Source organism: Electrona antarctica, assembly GCF_951216825.1.
Source record: "Electrona antarctica genome assembly, chromosome: 3".
In the NCBI taxonomy this organism is placed as follows: domain Eukaryota; kingdom Metazoa; phylum Chordata; class Actinopteri; order Myctophiformes; family Myctophidae; genus Electrona; species Electrona antarctica.
Genome location: NC_136808.1, coordinates 27300701 through 27319696, shown reverse-complemented (window position 1 = coordinate 27319696; position 18996 = coordinate 27300701). Strand labels below are relative to the sequence as shown.

General features: G+C 46.2%; 1 protein-coding gene across 6 annotated transcripts in view; it reads right to left on the bottom strand.

Moving 5' to 3' along the window:
* Nucleotides 1–18996, bottom strand: part of herc1 (HECT and RLD domain containing E3 ubiquitin protein ligase family member 1) — a 138916-nt gene that overhangs the window by 68293 nt on the left and 51627 nt on the right. For all 6 annotated transcript variants that reach the window (XM_079496111.1, XM_079496115.1, XM_079496112.1 and 3 more), the window contains exons 25-38: nucleotides 18432–18552; nucleotides 17115–17166; nucleotides 15286–15557; nucleotides 12839–13066; nucleotides 10219–10339; nucleotides 7617–7854; nucleotides 6371–6543; nucleotides 5189–5344; nucleotides 4339–4445; nucleotides 3682–3792; nucleotides 3156–3326; nucleotides 2572–2811; nucleotides 1995–2078; nucleotides 1016–1420 (exon numbers count right to left, since the gene is read on the bottom strand). In XM_079496111.1, coding sequence (XP_079352237.1) covers nucleotides 1016–1420; nucleotides 1995–2078; nucleotides 2572–2811; nucleotides 3156–3326; nucleotides 3682–3792; nucleotides 4339–4445; nucleotides 5189–5344; nucleotides 6371–6543; nucleotides 7617–7854; nucleotides 10219–10339; nucleotides 12839–13066; nucleotides 15286–15557; nucleotides 17115–17166; nucleotides 18432–18552 — 2479 coding nt within the window. The remainder of the gene's footprint in view (nucleotides 1–1015; nucleotides 1421–1994; nucleotides 2079–2571; nucleotides 2812–3155; nucleotides 3327–3681; nucleotides 3793–4338; nucleotides 4446–5188; nucleotides 5345–6370; nucleotides 6544–7616; nucleotides 7855–10218; nucleotides 10340–12838; nucleotides 13067–15285; nucleotides 15558–17114; nucleotides 17167–18431; nucleotides 18553–18996) is intronic.

Sequence of the window (18996 nt, the reverse complement as noted above, 5' to 3'; positions counted from 1 at the left end):
TGTGGTCTTGTGGAGCTTGATCACCTCCTCCTCCTCCTTTCCCCAAATTGCCAATCCCAATAAATCCAAAAGTAGCCTAGTGTGAATACTTCCACAGCCTAATTACTAAAGGATAAACTATCAGTCTTCTCCAAAATCTGTCAATCTTTGTCAACTCAGCACGTGTTGACAACGCATTGTAAACAGAAACAGAAGCCGTGTGTGTCACACCAAAAGTGGTGACCTATAGAATCCTGTACATAGAAGCATCACGCAATCGTCACCCCTACACAGCTGTCATCAATGAATGGTCTTGACTTGATTGCCTATGCGTTCAAGTTATATAGGGTGAAAACCGTGAAATGCACAGGCTCATCTTACATCGCTGCTGGCTGCCACTGCAGGCAACATGCACATTTCCAAGAAAGTTTCAGGGCACACTACTTTGTCTAACAATGTGGATTATAGTTTGCTCACTTTTCTGCTGGTCAATTTGAGAAAAAAGCTAAGGACTGGAAAGCTCTCTCTTTCTCTATCTCTCTCCCTTTCTCTCCGTCTCCCTCCCTCGCTGGGGTGAAGACGTGTGTGCTCTCTCTCTCTCTCTCTCTCTCTCGCTCTCTTCTCTCTCCTCCCTCCCTGGGGTGTGGGGGGGGGGGGGGGGGGGGGGGGGGAGATTAGTTACGGTGCAGAACCGAGAGAGTGACACATTCATTTGGATGTAAACTGCGCAACTTTTAGCTTTAAAGATCGGATTCTGTAGTTGCACCGGTGCTACAAAGTGAATTTTACAACTCGCACAGTGATATTTTAAGTCGCAAATGCGAGTACCTAGTCGCACTGTCGAGCCCTGGTGACAGGGCCTATAGAGTAGCCACACACACCTCGGTGCACAGTAATAATAGTGACAGGGCCTATAGAGTAGCGCCACACACACCTCTGTGCACAGTAATAATAGTGACAGGGCCTATAGAGTAGCCACACACACCTCAGTGCACAGTAATAATAGTGACAGGGCCTATAGAGTAGCCACACACACCTCGGTGCACAGCGTCCGCAGATGCTGCTCGGACAGCTCTCCTAGGCCGTGCGGCTGCTGCTGACGCCCGTGGCGGCCCCTCTCCTCTTCGGACCTGGCGGGCGTCGAGTCGTGACTGTCCCTCTGCGCGTCGTGCTCCTCGCGACTCTGCACCGAACGGCTCTTCTTCAGCCTCGGACCCCCTCCTCCTCCCCCTCCCCCAGCCTCCCTGAAGCAGGGCTTGATCTTGTGCAGGCGCTCCGTCATGGTGTTGTTGATGCGGTGGGTCCAGTGGTCGGTGCGGTGCAGGATGCGGATGAGCTGCGTGGTGGCCTCCGCCAGCACCGTGGCCACGGGGCTGCAGACCGGGTCGCCCGGCAGGAGGTCCCGGGGCGTGCCGCGCATCTGCATGTCGCAGATCTTCACCTGGTGGGTGGAACACACAGTCAGATAGATGACGACGACGCAGGCCTCTTGCAAAGAGAAATGTTTTATATTCATTATCTCAACACAATGGTTCCTCATGGTTTAAACTGAAACCTTTCTTGTCTTTTAATGGTATTTTATTCCATTAAATTTACATACTATATACGTATATGCTTGTGTCTATTATGTGACTGGCTTTGTGTATGGACTATTTCTGTATATATTATGTGGTTCTATTTGGTGCATATATTTATCAGTGCCTTGAATATTTTATGAATATTTGCCTGATTCTGACACATCCCAGGTGATCATTAATCGAGTGTTAGAGGGGCAGGGGCTGAAATCCCGTAAGAGGGCACTTTTGGCCCAAAATAGCGAATATAGCAGATCTACAAGCTCACAACGCGTCGCACTGCGACACGTTGAGAGCTTGCCATTTTCGGGGCGCAACCCTGCACTCTTTATCTACTGGAGATGCGGTGTACGACATGGATTTCTAAACACATTTGTTTTAAAGCAAAGAATACTATATGTCATTATTATCGTTACATTAATTGTTTATTATGGTTCAAACCTTCTCTCCAGGGTTACTGCTGTAGAACATCACACAGGGATAGAGCTCCGTGGCGTCCACATCTTCAAAGGCCAGCTTGGGCTCCTGTGCAGACAAAGGTCACATAACTAACCCATTTAGACCTGAGGACTAAATGGAATAAATGGCTATAAAGATGTCTTCTAAATCCTGACAGTTTTATGAAAAACCTATGTTTCTATGTCAGTGGTTCTCAAACATTTTAATGTCTGTAATTGGCCGTCAACACCCATTTGAAAATATGTTGTTCCAGGGACCCCCCCAGAGGCAAAGATTTGTGTTAAAAACGTTCGCTCTGAAAGAATATATATTCAAAGTGCCACAATTTCACGTTTTTTCAAATTTAGCTGATCTATAAGATCGTAGCGCGGCACTCGGTGCCGCACTACGAGCTTGTAGATCTGCTAGTATAACATAATGCTTAAAACACCAAAAGGGGTTCCCGTTCTGAATGGGCTAACACGCATTCCATCTTAATCGTATGACAAAAACAAAAATGTGGTGTTAAAAAATCAACAGCGATAACATTGAATGCTATTATTGCCACGGTGTGTCTGACCTCTCCGTTCTTGCCAAAGGAGACCGTCCTGGCCTCCATGTCCAGCACGCAGGTGATGAAGTCTCCCTGCGTGAAGCTGCTCAGAGTCAGCGTCTGCTCTCCGTTGTGGTACAGGTTGCCGCTGTAGGCGCGGTACAGCCACATGTCCGACGTGGTGCGGTGGTTGAAGTCGTGCACGGGCCAGCGCGACACCCCCACACACGTGCCCTCGTTGCCCCGGTTCTCTTTCACGATGTAGAACTACGAGAGGAGGAGGAGTGGACAAGGTGGTAGGAAGGAAGGAAAGAAGACAAGATGATAATATTGTTTATATTTAGCATGCAAGGTTGGTGGCAGAGTTGCATTGTTGACACAACATTTAGATTTTCAGCATGCAACCAAGTGACTTATATTGGCTCTCTTGTCCACTAGTCCCTTCCTAACAGTTTTAGTCTAGTTTTTATTTGTTGACGAAATTGTCAATATATTATTATTTAGTCTTAGTTTTAGTCATCGTAGCTTAGTTTCCATTTAGTTTTAGTCAGTGAAAAAAGGTAGTCGACGAACATTTTTCGTCTTAGTTTTAGTCGAGGAAATCCACATACCTTCCACTGGTAGCATCCGGAGGAGATGCCGGTGGAGGCCAGGCCGTAGCCCTTCCCCCCGCTGCCGTGGGTCAGACCCTGGCCGTTCTCCACCACGCAGCATTGGGCCTTCTCCGGGTCGAAGGAGACCTCCTGGATGGGCAGGTTCTCATCCTCCTCCTCGCTGTCTCCCTGCATCGACATCCATACGACGCAAACGTCACTCAAAACCTTCTATTCTGGCCTGGGCCATGGCTCAGCAGTCCAGGCACCATGGCTGGTAATCCAGTCTGGCAGTGTGCCGCGGGTTCGACTCCCGATCCCGACGGCCTTCACTGCATGTCACCCCCCCCCATCTCTCTCCCCATTTCCTGTCAGCCTACTGTCTGTCCCTCCATAAAAAATATAAAATAAAGCTATTCATACACACACACAGGTCGTAGGGAAAATCACTAAACTGATCATAAGGTAACAAAAACCTATATTCAATCAATTGTCTGTCTGTCGATAGATTATAGATTATATTCGATCAATGGTTTCACGTCACCTGTGACTTGAGCTCGTGCACCTTCTCTTTGATCTGCAGGCTGTGTTTGGCCTGAGCGACGGGAGCTTCCCACATGCAGTCCGACAACAGAGAGAAGAGTCGCTCCACCACCTGGGAAGACACAAAGATTACAATATTACATATACCTGCTTCATTTGATCATTTGTATGTTTGATTACAGATAAGATAAATACTGTATTGATGAATGTTTTGCCTGTTGGTGGCGCTATAATAGCCCAATGTGAAAAGGATTTGGCATTTCTGAGCTTGAGGCATTTTGTTCAAAGTGAACCACTGCCTGTGAAATTAAGATGCCAATCTCAGCCAATCAGGATGGAATATGAAAATCACACCCGTTTGAAGTGAGTGGTGCAATTAATCGACCTCCTGGTAGCGCTAGTCTTGCGTTACCAGACAGTTGCCACTCGCAATTTCCAAATGCTTCCATCATACAGTGTGTGTGTGTGTGTGTGTGTGTGTGTGTGTGTGTGTGTGTGTGAGTGTGTACAGGTTCACGTTGATCAACGGTGGCAGAGATCAGCTGTTCACACACGGACGGACAGGGTGCAGAACACAAGTCTCTGCCGCGTATTAATTCCGCCTGGCGGAGACAATGATAATAATAACAATGTCATAATAATAATTATGATTACTAACCTGTGCCATCTGGTCATCCTCAACACTGGCTTCACAGGCAGGCAGGACAGCCTCCAGGACATGGAGCGCTAAGAGACGAGTTCTCAAGTTCCCCACCAGAGGGACCCCTGCACATAAACACAGCATAATATAAAGACCTTAAAGCCACCAGAGGGACCCCTGCATGACATAAACACAGCATACTATAGTGAATATTAGATCCTAATCCTAATTTTTCAATAAATGCTAGTGTGTTAAATAAGGTTAGGAAGCAAAGACCGTACGGTGGACTCCATGTTGCTCCATGGAAGGAAAGAAACATGCGCAGTTGAGACCAAGGACGCTGAATGCGGAAGTGTTGGCTGCATATAGCCCATTGTGCATGTTTCTTTCCTTCCAGGGAGCAACATGGAGTCCACCGTACGGTCTTCTTTCCTTCCAGGGAGCAACATGGAGTCCACCGTACGGTCTTCTTTCCTTCCAGGGAGCAACATGGAGTCCACCGTACGGTCTTCGCTTCCTAACCTTATTTAATTAACCTTGGACTAGGTCAGGAAGTAGACAGGCAAATCGACCAATGACAAAGCTTCTAGGAAAGTCGGATTGTGGCCCCTAGATGTGTCAGAGACTACATTTTTTGGGGGGAGCGTTTTACCCATTGCTGGCTGTCTGAATACCAAAAAATATAAAAATAAAATGGTATTTAATAGTCCTTGACCTAGTCAAACACACCATAGGGTGCACATTTCTAATTGTGCTACTGTTATCTACTACAAATACTATTAACATGGAGTGACTGCAGTTTCTTCCAGCTGGCCACAAACTGTAAGACCTTCATATTTGAGACATAGTGACTTTTTATTTTAAATACCTGAACAGCATTTCTGTGCAGCAATGTTGAGCAGCACTTCGGTCCATTTGGGGGAGGCCATCTTGGATTGGATGGCCTTTGAGGACACCACTCTCCGTAGAAACACCAGGAAGTCTCCCAGGTGGAGCTCGGCTGTGTGCTGCTTGCGCAGGAGTGCTAATAACACACATTAGCAGGTCATCAGCATTAACGCTTCATTTGATCAAAGTTCTTAACCCATTTAGGCCTGAAATAAAAAAAAATGTCTTCAAAATCATTTTTCTGAAAAACCTTATGTTTCTGTATCAGTGGTGCTCAATATTTCATGTCAAGGACCCCAAAAATTATATGTAATATGCCTCCGCCCCTCCATCTGAAAATAAGATTTGAGTTCACTCTGTAATAATATATATTCAAAGATTTGAGGCACATTTTCACGTTTTTTCAAAAATAGCAGACCTACAAGCTCGTACCGCGGCACTCTGTGCCGCGCTATGAGCTTGTAGATCTGCTATTTTTCAATAACATAATGCTTTAAAACACCAACAGGGGTTCCCGCCCAAAATGGGTTAAACATGGATCAATGTTTCTCTAAATGCAAACATACTGATATCTTAACAAACAGGATGCTGGTTGTATTTGTAGAATACTATGGTTTTTCCACTGTTGTTCGTAGCAATCCCAAGGTTTTCAATAAACAAGTTGTTCATTTACAGGTACATTACAATTGAATCCCAAATTAGTATATCAAAGCAGGGACGTGCACACATAGACATCAAAGGGGGCTTCAGCCCCGGCCCTTTTACCCGTCTGTAAAACAATAGCACCTTTCCAGACCACAAATGTAGCATTTACTACATGGTGAAAGAAATGGAAATGCCACTCCTTTACATGTCATACCGGAAGGAAGGCAGCATTCAGGAGAATTGCTGTTTTCCCCAAAGTCTCCTGAACTTGAACACAGTATTTTGCGTTGAACAAATTTGTTTAGAAATCCAATGTCGTACACCGCATCTCCACTAGCTGAAGACTGCTGGGTTGTGCCCCGGAAATAGCTGATCTACAACGCAGCGCGACGCGTTGTGAGCTTGTAGATCTGCTATTTTTGTCCAAAAAGTGCCCTCTTACGGGATTTCAGCCCCTGCCCCTCTAACACTATCTGCACGTCCCCGTATCAAAGTGTCTAATAAAGTGCTTTCCAACCTCTGAAGTCTTTCTTTTCGGAATCGGCGCTGTCCTCTTTGTGGTCCTCATCATGTTCTTTAGTGGACGACAACAGGCTGACCCCCGCCTGAGACAGCAGGTTCTTCAGTTGACTACAGAGAAGGTCCAACAGGGACTGGACCACCTTGGGACTCAGCTTGTCTGCATACGTCCTGCAGGACCACAGGAGAGCAAGGGATTAAAACCCATTTCGACCCAACACTAGATTCTACAAAAATGTCTTCTAAATCAGAACATTTCTTAAAAACCTATCTTTCTATGTCAGTGGTTCTCAAACTATTTCATGTCAAGGACCCCACAAATTATATGGAATTGGCCGTTGACCCCCATCTGAAAATATGTTGTTCCAGGGACACAACTTCAAAATGTCTTCTAAATCTAGTCAACCCGGCCTGCAGAAGGCTATACACTGGACAAAATAATGTGCATAACATTATTTAAATAAACTAGGAATACAAGGAAATGACAGAGGGAGAAATCAACTTTTATCAACCACCCGACCAGAGTTTTCATGTTGCACGGTAAGTCTACGGTCATTAGTATTATTGCCATCACCTGGTGGGTCGTGTAACTTTCTCAACGTTTAGCTGAGTATTCAGTTCAACAACACAGCCATGTAAAATAACACAGCTATGAGGTGGCGAAAGCTTTACCTGCATATTAGGAACAGTTGCTAAACTATTTGGATTGGCATTGGACAATCGCTTTTTGGGGTGGGATTTAGCCAAGGGCTAATTGAAACGGGTGAAACATAGCACTCCCATTTAAATATAAGAGACATGCGAGGAATCAAAGGCAATCATTTTTTACTTCTTCCACAGACTATATATCCCATGCTGAACGGGAACCCCTTTTGGTGTTTTAACACAATTTGTGCCCAAGACGTCTCCAGACGTCCTAGGAATTATGCATTATGTTATGCTTTAGCTATTGAAAAATAGCAGATCTACGAGCTTGTAGGTCTGCTATTTTTGAAAAATATTATTCTTTCAGAGCGAACGTTTTTAGCTCAAATCTTTGCTTCTGGGGGGTCCAACATATTTTCAGATGGGGGTCGGCGGCCAATTTCATATATTTTTGGGGGTCCTTGACATGAAAACGTTTGAAAAACGACTGACACATAGAATCGTAGGGTTTTTCAGAAAACTGTCAGAATTTAGAAGACATTTGTAGAATCGTCCTCAGGTCAAAATGGGTTAAATATACTGTATATATTATCACCTACCCGGTGCTGATGGCGAGGATCTGCAGGAGGCGCGTGGACGCCACCTTGAGGGCGGTGCTGAGCTGGGACACGCCCGGCTTGTGGAGCAGCTGCAGCGGTTGTCCCAGCATGGTCTCCGTGCCACACAGCTGAGACAGCACGTTGAGCAGGCCGCTGGAGATGGCCAGGGACACGTCCACAGGCTGGTAGCGCACGCTCAGAGCGAACACCGTCACCAGGAGAAGGCGCTGTTGGGCTTCTAGAAGGGGGAGGGAGGATGGGTCAATGAGGAGGTAAGGTAAGGTACATTTTATTTATAAAGCGCCTTTCAAAACAAATGTCACAAGGTGCTGTACAATAAATAAAATGAAATAAAACAAGAGCATCACATAGATCAACAATAAAACGACAACACAATGCAATACAGTAGAGTAGTATAAAATATATAAATGCGCAGTACAGTACAGATATAGACCGTATTACAAACCAAAGTGTTTACGAAACAAATGGGTTTTTAGCAGCTTTTTGAAGGTATCGACAGATTCTGCCCTCCTTAGGGAAAGGGGCAATTCATTCCATAAGGTAGGGGCTACAACCACAAAAGCCTTTAGTTCTTAATCTCGGCTTAGGAACTTTAAGAAGGTCTTTACCTGAAGTGTTCTCACATTTGCTTTGGGGGATAATAATTCAGTTATGTACATAGGAGACAGCCCATGGAGAGCTTTAAAAGTGATTAATACAATTTGAAAAACGATTCTGCAGTCAATTGGAAGCCAATGTAAAGCAGCAAGCACAGGGGTGACACAGGTTTGGGTCATAAGGTCATTAACACATTCCCTCTCGTTACCATAGGCGGTAACGTGAGGCCTGCAGTGCCAACAGAATGAACGACAGAAGCAGAGAAGAAGAAGCGTTATCCGGCCGAATGACCGGGAAGTGATTGTCCTCCATTGTGGTGACAGGGTCGCGGCAGTGTTCTGCCGAGCGGAATATTAATATGGTTAGCGCGACCTCGAATGAATGTTTTATTAAGCTCTAACATCGTACTTCATGATCCCATTCTGAGCACTAAAATCACTAATGACCGAGGTTGGGATTTAGGCTGTTTCTACCATGGGAGTCCTATACGGGGTCCTATACGGGGTCCTATACGGGGTCCTATACGGGGTCCTATACGGGGTCCTGGGGTCCTATACGGGGTCCTATACGGGGTCCTATACGGGGTCCTGGGGTCCTATACGGGGGTCCTATACGGGGTCCTATACGGGGTCCTATACGGGGTCCTATACGGGGGTCCTATACGGGGTCCTATACGGGGTCCTATACGGGGTCCTGGGGTCCTATACGGGGGTCCTATACGGGGTCCTATACGGGGGTCCTATACGGGGTCCTATACGGGGTCCTATACGGGGTTCTATACGGGGTCCTATACGGGGTCCTATACGGGGTCCTATACGGGGTCCTATACGGGGTCCAGCCACGGAAGCCAAAATAAGGTAAAGATATTATTTTTTAAAGCTGGATTAATGCTCTCAGTTTGTAGAATCTGGGTTCAGTCCTAAATGCATGGGTTAAAACCTGCAGTTCTCTCTCCAGTACCTATGTGGTGCTTGTTGGCCTGCAGTGCTCTCTCCAGTACCTATGTGGTGCTTGTTGGCCTGCAGTCACAGTGCTCTCTCCAGTACCTTTGTGGTGCTTGTTGGCCTGCAGTGCTCTCTCCAGTACCTATGTGGTGCTTGTTGGCCTGCAGTCACAGTGCTCTCTCCAGTACCTTTGTGGTGCTTGTTGGCCTGCAGTGCTCTCTCCAGTACCTATGTGGTGCTTGTTGGCCTGCAGTCACAGTGCTCTCTCCAGTACCTATGTGGTGCTTGTTAGCCTGCAGTTCTCTCTACAGTACCTATGTGGTGCTTGTTGGCCTGCAGTTCTCTCTCCAGTACCTATGTGGTGCTTGTTGGCCTGCAGTTCTCTCTACAGTACCTATGTGGTGCTTGTTGGCCTGCAGTGCTCTCTCCAGTACCTATGTGGTGCTTGTTGGCCTGCAGTGCTCTCTCCAGTACCTATGTGGTGCTTGTTGGCCTGCAGTGCTCTCTCCAGTACCTATGTGGTGCTTGTTGGCCTGCAGTTCTCTCTACAGTACCTATGTGGTGCTTGTTGGCCTGCAGTGCTCTCTCCAGTACCTATGTGGTGCATGTTGGCCTGCAGTGCTCTCTCCAGTACCTATGTGGTGCTTGTTGGCCTGCAGTGCTCTGTACAGTACCTATGTGGTGCTTGTTGGCCTGCAGTGCTCTCTCCAGTACCTATGTGGTGCTTGTTGGCCTGCAGTGCTCTCTCCAGTACCTATGTGGTGCTTGTTGGCCTGCAGTGCTCTCTCCAGTACCTATGTGGTGCTTGTTGGCCTGCAGTGCTCTGTACAGTACCTATGTGGTGCTTGTTGGCCTGCAGTCACAGTTCTCTCTACAGTACCTATGTGGTGCTTGTTGGCCTGCAGTGCTCTCTCCAGTACCTATGTGGTGCTTGTTGGCCTGCAGTGCTCTCTCCAGTACCTATGTGGTGCTTGTTGGCCTGCAGTGCTCTCTCCAGTACCTATGTGGTGCTTGTTGGCCTGCAGTGCTCTCTCCAGTACCTATGTGGTGCTTGTTGGCCTGCAGTGCTCTCTCCAGTGTGACGGACAGCTGCTGATAGATCTTGTGGACGGCTGTCTGGATGTCCATCTGCAGGCTCCTCTTTACTGCTTTCACGCCGTCCTGCAAAAAAAACAGCACAAGACCTGAAGACCACACACACATAGACATCAAAGGGGGCTTGAGCCCCTGCCCATATACTAAAAGAAAACTGCCCTCTCCAGACCACAAATGCAGCATGGTGAAAATGTTCCTTTTCCTTTTCCATGCCAGCAGCAGGAGATTTGCTTCTTTTCAAACTCTTGTAGCCTGACATTGGGAGGGTTTGTAATTGACAATTATGCAAGTTGAACCAATGCAACACCCCCCCCAAACCGGTTCCTTTTGAGTGAGTATAATTTAGAGGATCAAAACCAACAGGGGGAGGGTGACATCCCTCTTGGCACTAAATCACTGGTTCACCACACACACACCAGTTCGATGTTTACACTGACTAAGCAACCAGGACGCCTCAACCTCCCAGCGACCCCTTTTGCCTTTTTAAGTGCTTAAGCAGATCGGCTGGCACGCAAGAAACCGTTCAACCAAGAAACAGACTCACAAATCAACACGCAAAACAGACCTGCGTGGAATTGGATTACAACACGCATACACACTGCCTTAAACATTCTGGGCTGCAAACACCCACGCAACGCTATAAATGAATGTGTAGGACACCTGTCCTCAAATGTTATTATTACTGTTTCTCCTCTTTGTTCTACCTATGTTCTAACCACTGCGTTGAGACCAGAGTGAACATGTCCGTCAAATGAGAGGAAATGTGTGTGCGTTGGTGCGCACGTGTGTGTGTGTGTGTGTGTGTGTGTGTGTGTGTGTGTGTGTGTGTGCGCACACATCTGAAAGAGAAGATTCCTTAGCGATTAGGCCAGCGATAAGGAGAGAGAGTGATAGGTGCACAGGACAGCGTCTTTCCCCTCTTCCTGTGGGCCGTAAAAGCTGTATAAACAATTCTGTTGACTCCAACTAAAACTGGTTAAAACTGGTTTTGGAGTTAGACAAAGGAAAACGCCTAATTTAGTTTGAGACCCCTTTTTCAATATAACGTGTGTCACCCAAAACACGTTGCTCATTTTGGTGCTTCTTCTCCCCGAGACGCCGGCTGCCTCAGCCGGTGGACTCTTAGAACTGCACCGCCACGGAAACCACGTACATCAGGACTTAGAGCGAGTCCCGTTTTGCTAACCACTTGTGGGTTTCCATATGAAACGATTTGATCGACTTTTCTATACTTTATACTTTAACCAAAGAAGGACGAGTAAAGTTACACTCGCGTGCCGCGCTGGAAACTAATTTTGTCAACTTAACCCTGGTATCCAGTTTCCGAGCGCCGCTGAGGTTCCATCATCACAAAGGTTGGTCAAGGATGTATTTGATAACATTCAAGCTCCCAGAACGACATTCTTTTAATACAAAATAGTGTTCAGAACTAATGATAGGATTGGCTACCCTTTTGACGTAGTTTTGTCATTTAAATCTTAAAAGTGACGCCAACCATAGAGCCCTCCTCGCGAGAACCTCTTTCCTCTTTCCTCTTTCTTCTTCCTAAAACTATACTATCCATATTCTTTGCTACGTGTTTTAAACAGAACGAAGCTATAATTGTAATATCATTTTGACCAGATCGAATTTAATTGTGTACTACCATTGACTAACTCCGCTTCACCGCGCGAGTTATCAAAGGTAGGACTCACACCGGCCTGGCAAAATATATATTTTCAATGCACAACAGTTTATTTAGCTGAAGCTCATGTCTCCACTAAATACCTGTTGACGCGCTCGTTCATTTGCTATGTGGTATTATTTTTGAATGAATGATTGCACACAACCAGGTGCAAGCATTTTGTAACAGTATTTCGATATAATAAATATCTCATTTTGCTGGTACAATCTAAACAAATCTCTGGACTATTCTTTGATTCCGTCTGTGTGTATTTGATTTGTTTTATATTGGGGGGGAACTGTAACACAGTATTTATTCATACCAGGTATTCGTAACTCACGTCTTCAGATAGACGTTTTTATGATAAGATACACAGTATGTACATAGTTTCAAATCGCTTCATTCCGAGTGGAAACTATGTGTATATTGACAGGCTAAGTGACTCACGTCTTCAATTGGACGTTAATGAGATGCAAGTAGATAGGAATTAAATGTGTATTCGATTCGCTGGCGAGTCGGGGTTGCATTTGATTTCTGGCTAATTGACATCATAATCTTGCCTAATAATCCCTACACTCTCTTGAACTTGAACGCGACATTTTGCGCTGAAAGAATTTTGTCAGCTGTGTAGAAATCCATGCCGTACGCCACATCTTCAGTAGCTACAGAGTGCAGGGTCACACATTCCCCGAAAATAGCTGATCTACAAGCACTCAACGCATCGCACTGCGATGCGTTGAGTGCTTGTAGATCTGCTGTTTTCCCCTGCCTCTCTAACTCTGCACAAGACGCTCATGGCATTCATGGTTCTGCACATAGAACCATAGGCCCATGAAACTGCACTAGTATGAACTGAACTGAGACACCTGAACCTGAAAAAAAGGTAGTCGACCATTCCCTACCTGGTAGTGGTGCAGCTGGACGCTCTCTCCCTTCACCCCGCCGCCCGTGCCCACGGTGCCCACGGTGCCCAGGCCGAAGCAGCCGGCCAGGAACTGTAGCCTGACCGAGGTCAGCAGAGAGGACGACTGGAAGGCTCCTCCACCTCCTCCTCCTCCGGACGGGCCTCCACCCTTCTCCTCCATGCCAGAGATCAACACCACGATCTGGTGGAGAGCCTCCAATCGCAGCTGGAGAGACACACAACACACCGGGCACGATTCAATAAGCTGGATGGATTCAATCGATGCATTTTTTTTATGTGTGGTTCTAATATCAGTTTATTTCTAATTTAGCCCATTTTAGACCTGATACTACCAGATTCTAGAAGTGCTGTCTTCTAAATCATGACAGTTTTCTGTAAACGCCTATGTTTCTATGTCAGTGATTCTCACACAATTTCATGTCAAGGACCCCCAAAACACTGCGCAAAAAGCATGGAATACGGATGTGTATATTACAGGAAACTCCCGTTAAACTTTTCAACAAACTCCGGTAAACTCCCGAATTGTACCATCACACCGTGTGTATTACCGTATATCACTGTATATGCCTGCTAAACTTGAGGTTTACGGGCAAATCTAGTGCCCATAATTGCCCGTTAACTGATATGGAATTGGACGCCAACCACCATCTGAAAATATGTTGTTCCGGGGACCCCTCAGAAACAAAGATATGAGTTAAAAAACATTTGCTTTGAAAGAATATACAAACATTTTCACGAAAAAATAAATGAAAACAGTAAATGAAAAACCACGGCCCACCTCACGTATTAGGAGGGCGGTATGAGTCACCAGAAAAAAGTGACGGATGTTTTCGATGAATCAACCATGGATAGAATGGAGGTTCAAGTTACAATGGGTTTGTATAGGAAGTGGGAGAGGCAGCAAAAATGAATATTAAATATCTAAATACTGAATCAAGCTACTTAAAAACTGTCTGGGGTGTTCACATAAGCCTGAGTAGACGATGAAATGACCAAAGTTTTTTTTTAAGTGAAAATATCCCTTTAACAATCCCTTATCCCTTTCAAAATAGAAGCTCGGGGTGCCGGGAAGATATGGCCACTTTTACTCTGTAAAGCCCACACATTCCGTTCCGGACAAAAACCGGGAGACATATTTTGCTTGCTTACCTCGCTATCGTTACGATAAAATCGCTGAATAATCCCTCACGTTCATATTTTGAACGATAGGCAGGTCAGAAGTCAGAAATGAAGAGCTTTGTATGTCCATCTGGTCAAAACCACGGAGAGCTCCCTAGATTAGCAGATATGAGGCATTCTTTCTGATCCGTATACAGGGACGTGAACGACAACTTGCATGCACGAAGAGCAAAGAGTATGGTGGCCTTGGAGGCAAACTCCAAAAACAAAAAAACAAAGAAATTCAGAATATTTTTCTCTTGTTTGATCAATGCAAATGTGCTAGGACGTGTGTACACGGAAGTATTAGCCGCATCCTGGTCCGTCGCTCAATCCGGCCCTAAACTAGCATGAAACACGCTAATATGCTAACCGGAAAGGTTTTTATGGACATCCTAAGATCATACTTCATCTCATATCACCTCATCTGAGCTTCAATTCCGAGATAAACTCCGCTAAAGATGGCAGCCATTACGGGACTCTATGGAGTGCGGATGATCGTTATACAACTCTTTATTTTTATCCCCTCGTCCGTTCCAAGATGGATGCCAGTATGGTGGCCTGGGGGCTGGTGGACATGGAACTCACCTCCGCTCTGCTCTGCTGCTGCCCCATGGCCAGTATGGTGGCCTGGTGGACATGCTTACCTCTGCCCTGCTCTGCTGCTGCCCCATGGCCAGTATGGTGGCCTGGTGGACATGCTTACCTCTGCTGCTGCCCCATGGCCAGCATGGTGGCCTGGTAGACATGCTTACCTCTGCTGCTGCCCCATGGCCAGCATGGTGGCCTGGTAGACCTGCTTACCTCTGCTGCTGCCCCATGGCCAGTATGGTGGCCTGGTGGACATGCTTACCTCTGCCCTGCTCTGCTGCTGCCCCATGGCCAGTATGGTGGCCTGGTAGACATGCTTACCTCTGCCCTGCTCTGCTGCTGCCCCATGGCCAGTATGGTGGCCTGGTGGACATGCTTACCTCTGCCCTGCTCTGCTGCTGCCCCATGGCCAGCATGGTGGCCTGGTGGACATGCTTACCTCTGCCCTGCTCTGCTGCTGCCCCATGGCCAGCATGGTGGCCTGGTAGACATGCTTACCTCGGCCCTGCTCTGCTGCTGCCCCATGGCCAGCATGGTGGCCTGGTAGACATGCTTACCTCTGCCCTGCTCTGCTGCTGCCCCATGGCCAGTATGGTGGCCTGGTAGACATGCTTACCTCGGCCCTGCTCTGCTGCTGCCCCATGGCCAGCATGGTGGCCTGGTAGACATGCTTACCTCGGCTCTGCTCTGCTGCTGCCCCATGGCCAGTATGGTGGCCTGGGGGCTGGTGGACATGCCCTCCTCGGGCTCCTTGAAGGCCGGCGCCAGGCCCACGTCGCCGCTGATGAAGCTGACCATGTTGTCGATGAGGGCGTGCACGCCCAGCGAGCGGCTGAGGTCCAGGTCTGACTCCTCGTATGAGTGGGCGGAGCCGTAGCTCCGCTGGCGGCTCAGCTTGGCGCGGAACCACGCGTCCGCCAGGGAGTCCGGGGAGCTGCGGAGGAGGCCTGCAACACGAGGAGGAGAGGAGGCTTCTCAGAGTAACATATAGAAAACAAACAATGTGGATCTCTATCAGGTGTGGATGGTAGTGGTGGTGGCAGGGCTGGGCGATATGACTCGAAATCAACAGATCTAAAAGCTCACAACGCATCGCATCGCGTTGTGAGCGTGTAGATCGTCTATTTCCACTATTTTAGCACACAATAAAATAGTGGTTAAGTTGTTGCTCAGACTAATCAATTTAGTAGACTATAAAAACAAATATTAGAATGTATGTGTGTCTATTAATTTAAATATTATGAAAAATATATATAAAATGATATAGAAACAGTTGCTTCTCGATTATTGCTTCTGAATTTGGGTTTCCATATATATTTTGGTTAATAGCCCAGCCCTAGTGGATGGTCAACATGGCTTGTTAAGTAAGCACTTAAAGAGGCATTTCAATGCAATGCCATTAAACTACTCTTTCATCCAAGAGCCTAGTACTGACAGTATCATGCTGCCACAAGCTTTGATCAGCCATTAAAGACTTGCTTTCAATGGTGAAATGGTTAAGCAGGGCTGGTGATTGAAACCACCTAAGTTTACAGTATCTGGCTGTATCGATGAGGCCAATGAAGTGCAATTAGGTTAACATACAGTAAGTGTTCTAGCGAGTAGATTGCTTTTAGGAGGAAATGTGTCATCATTTTAGAAGCTAATATACACAGAACATCCCAAGCAGAAAAGGGAATCCGTTTGCAGCGCAGTGAGCATGAGAATGCCTTCGGTGGTCTCCCCTTTTTTGCTTGTAATGCAGTGAAAGTATTGTTGGAACGTGGGGCATCCTAGAGGGTTTTGGGAGGCTCATATTCATATAGGTTGTTCCGTGTGAGAGATGAATGAAGTGCTACAGCCACGGAGATGTGAGCTGAGTTCTACTGCGTTTTGTTTTTACACAAGAGGAAGAAACATGCCATCGTTTACTTGCTTGGAGCTCCTCTGGTTTTTGGGGCTCAACTGCCCCAAAAGGAGCAAATATACTATAATCCACAATCCACACGGCAAACCAGAAGACAGAGAGACAGAGCAACCAATGACACAGGGGCAAGGAGCTTCACTTTCTGTCCTTATTACTTGCAATGATAGACGTTACAGCAGTGGTTCCCAAACTTTTTCATGTCAAAGACCCCCAAATTGACATCAATTACCCTGCCGTACCCCCGTTTGAAAAGATGTGCCAGGGACCCCCCAATAAGAGAAGATGTTTACGGCTCTAGCAGTGATTCTCAACCCGTTTCATTTCAAGGACCCCCCAGTTTGACATGCATTAGTCTACGGACCCCCATTTAATGGCATTTCTATCTCTGGGACCCCAAATTATATTGTAAAATCAATGTTAATTTTACTCTGAGAGTGTACAAATGGAACCAAACAGACCTGTTAGGGTCCGTTAGGTTCCTAACTATCATTTAGCTGGGGAACCCCTGGAACTCTCTCAAGGACCCCTAGGGGTCCCCGGACCCCACTTTGGGAACCACTGCGTTACGGGACAACAGGTGGTAGAGACCGTCCGTTACCTCGCTTTTTATGAGAAAACGCCAAGTCCAGATCCACATTTCTCCTCCCACTCTGAAACAGATCAAAAAGGTAGAAAGAATGAACAGAAGATACAGGTTAATCTTGCAGTTTGTGTTGCGTTGACGTGACTACTATACTGTGAGTGGCTACTACTGCTTTAGTATAAAATATTAGGTTTACAAGTGTTTTCTGCAGGAAATGGCTATGCCTTATTGCACATTAATAGACTTTATTGTACATAATATCCTTTTGTTTTTTTGCCAAGTGAAGCCTGGCCTATTTTCTCTCGGGTTGGCTTTGAGGACCTATAGTCACGATTGGCTGAACACGAGTCTGAAACGGCGCCTAAGCCAATGTGAGTGCATCCTAAGCCCTGAAAGGCCGCAATGCGGAAGTGTTAACCCAGACCCCGGACTTTTGCACAACATGCCTAAATTTGCTGATATTTGCGCCGCCCTCGTTGAAAACAATGAATTTAAAACTCCAGCTTGTCGCATACACACTCCAAGGCTGCATGAAATTGCTTGAGCGCTGTTTTCTGCCTCCTCAATGACGCCACTCTCCGAGTCTAGATGGTCTGGATAATTGCTGATAAAGGCTTCTTATTTTGTATCTCATCTTAGTCTTTGTTGTCAGCTATTTCCCACGTGGCAGCATCTAAAACAGTTGCTTTGGCCTGTGTGTGTGCGTGCGTGCTTGCGTGCGTACACGTTTCTATGCGTGTGTGTGTGTGTGTGTGTGTGTGTTGTTTTCGTCGACTAAAACCAAGACGAAAAATTTTCGTCGACTACCTTTTTTCACTGACGAAAACTAAATGGAAACTAAATGAAAACTAAGCTATGATGACTAAAACTAAGACTAAATATACTGACAATTTCATCAACAAATAAAAACTAGACTAAAATGTTAGGAAGGGACTAGTGGACAAGAGATCCAGTATAAGTAATTTTACAATTAGTTGCATGCTGAAAATAGCCGATCTACAAGCTCACAACGCGTTGCAGCGTTGTGTGCTTGTAGATCGGCTATTTTCAGCAAGTGTAAAATCAGTCGATTTAGTCGACTAAAATCTAAAAAAAAATAGACTAACACTAAAACATTCCAGGTGACTAAAATGTGACTAAAAGTAAATGAAAACTATTCAAGCGACTATGACTAAAACTAAAATGTGCTGCCAAAAACAACACTGGTGTACTGTGTGTGTGTGTGTGTGTGTCTGTGTGTGTGTCTGTGTGTGTGTCTGTGTCTGTGTGTGTGGGTGTGTGCGTGCGTGTGCGTAAGATGTGTGTGTGCGTAAGCCGTAAGATGCACTGTACCAGAGCGTAACCCTCTTCATCAGACTCAGGTTGGGAGAGGTCGGATTCACTCCTGGATTTCATCAGTCTGTAACTGGAGCTGCTCTGTGCAGAGCGACTCTCTGCACTGAGACTCTCACTCCTACACGCACGCACGCACGCACACACGCACACACACACACACACACACACACACACACGTTAATCTCCCAGCACCGTGACATTTAAAATCCAATGACTTTCTCCCATTCACGGTTGGTCACATTTAGTTTGAAAAGCTTTGATTATTTGTTTGTTTCTTTGTTTGTTTAGTAATTATAATCTTTGGACTCAATTTCACCTGTGCCCAAAATAGAGTAATTGGGCTGAAAGGTGATAAAACAATTTTGACGGTTGACGGTCAGAGGGTGATTGACCTGCTTTGACAACAACTAAAAATAGACAACTGTTTGAGTGTGTTGACCCGTGGTGTCATTGGCTCTACGATTAGTATTTTTTCAAACAGTCTTTTCTTGACCAAAAACGGTGTTATGAGACCCACCCATCACTGAGTCCATGTACTGTACAGTATGTGATCTCACAGCAC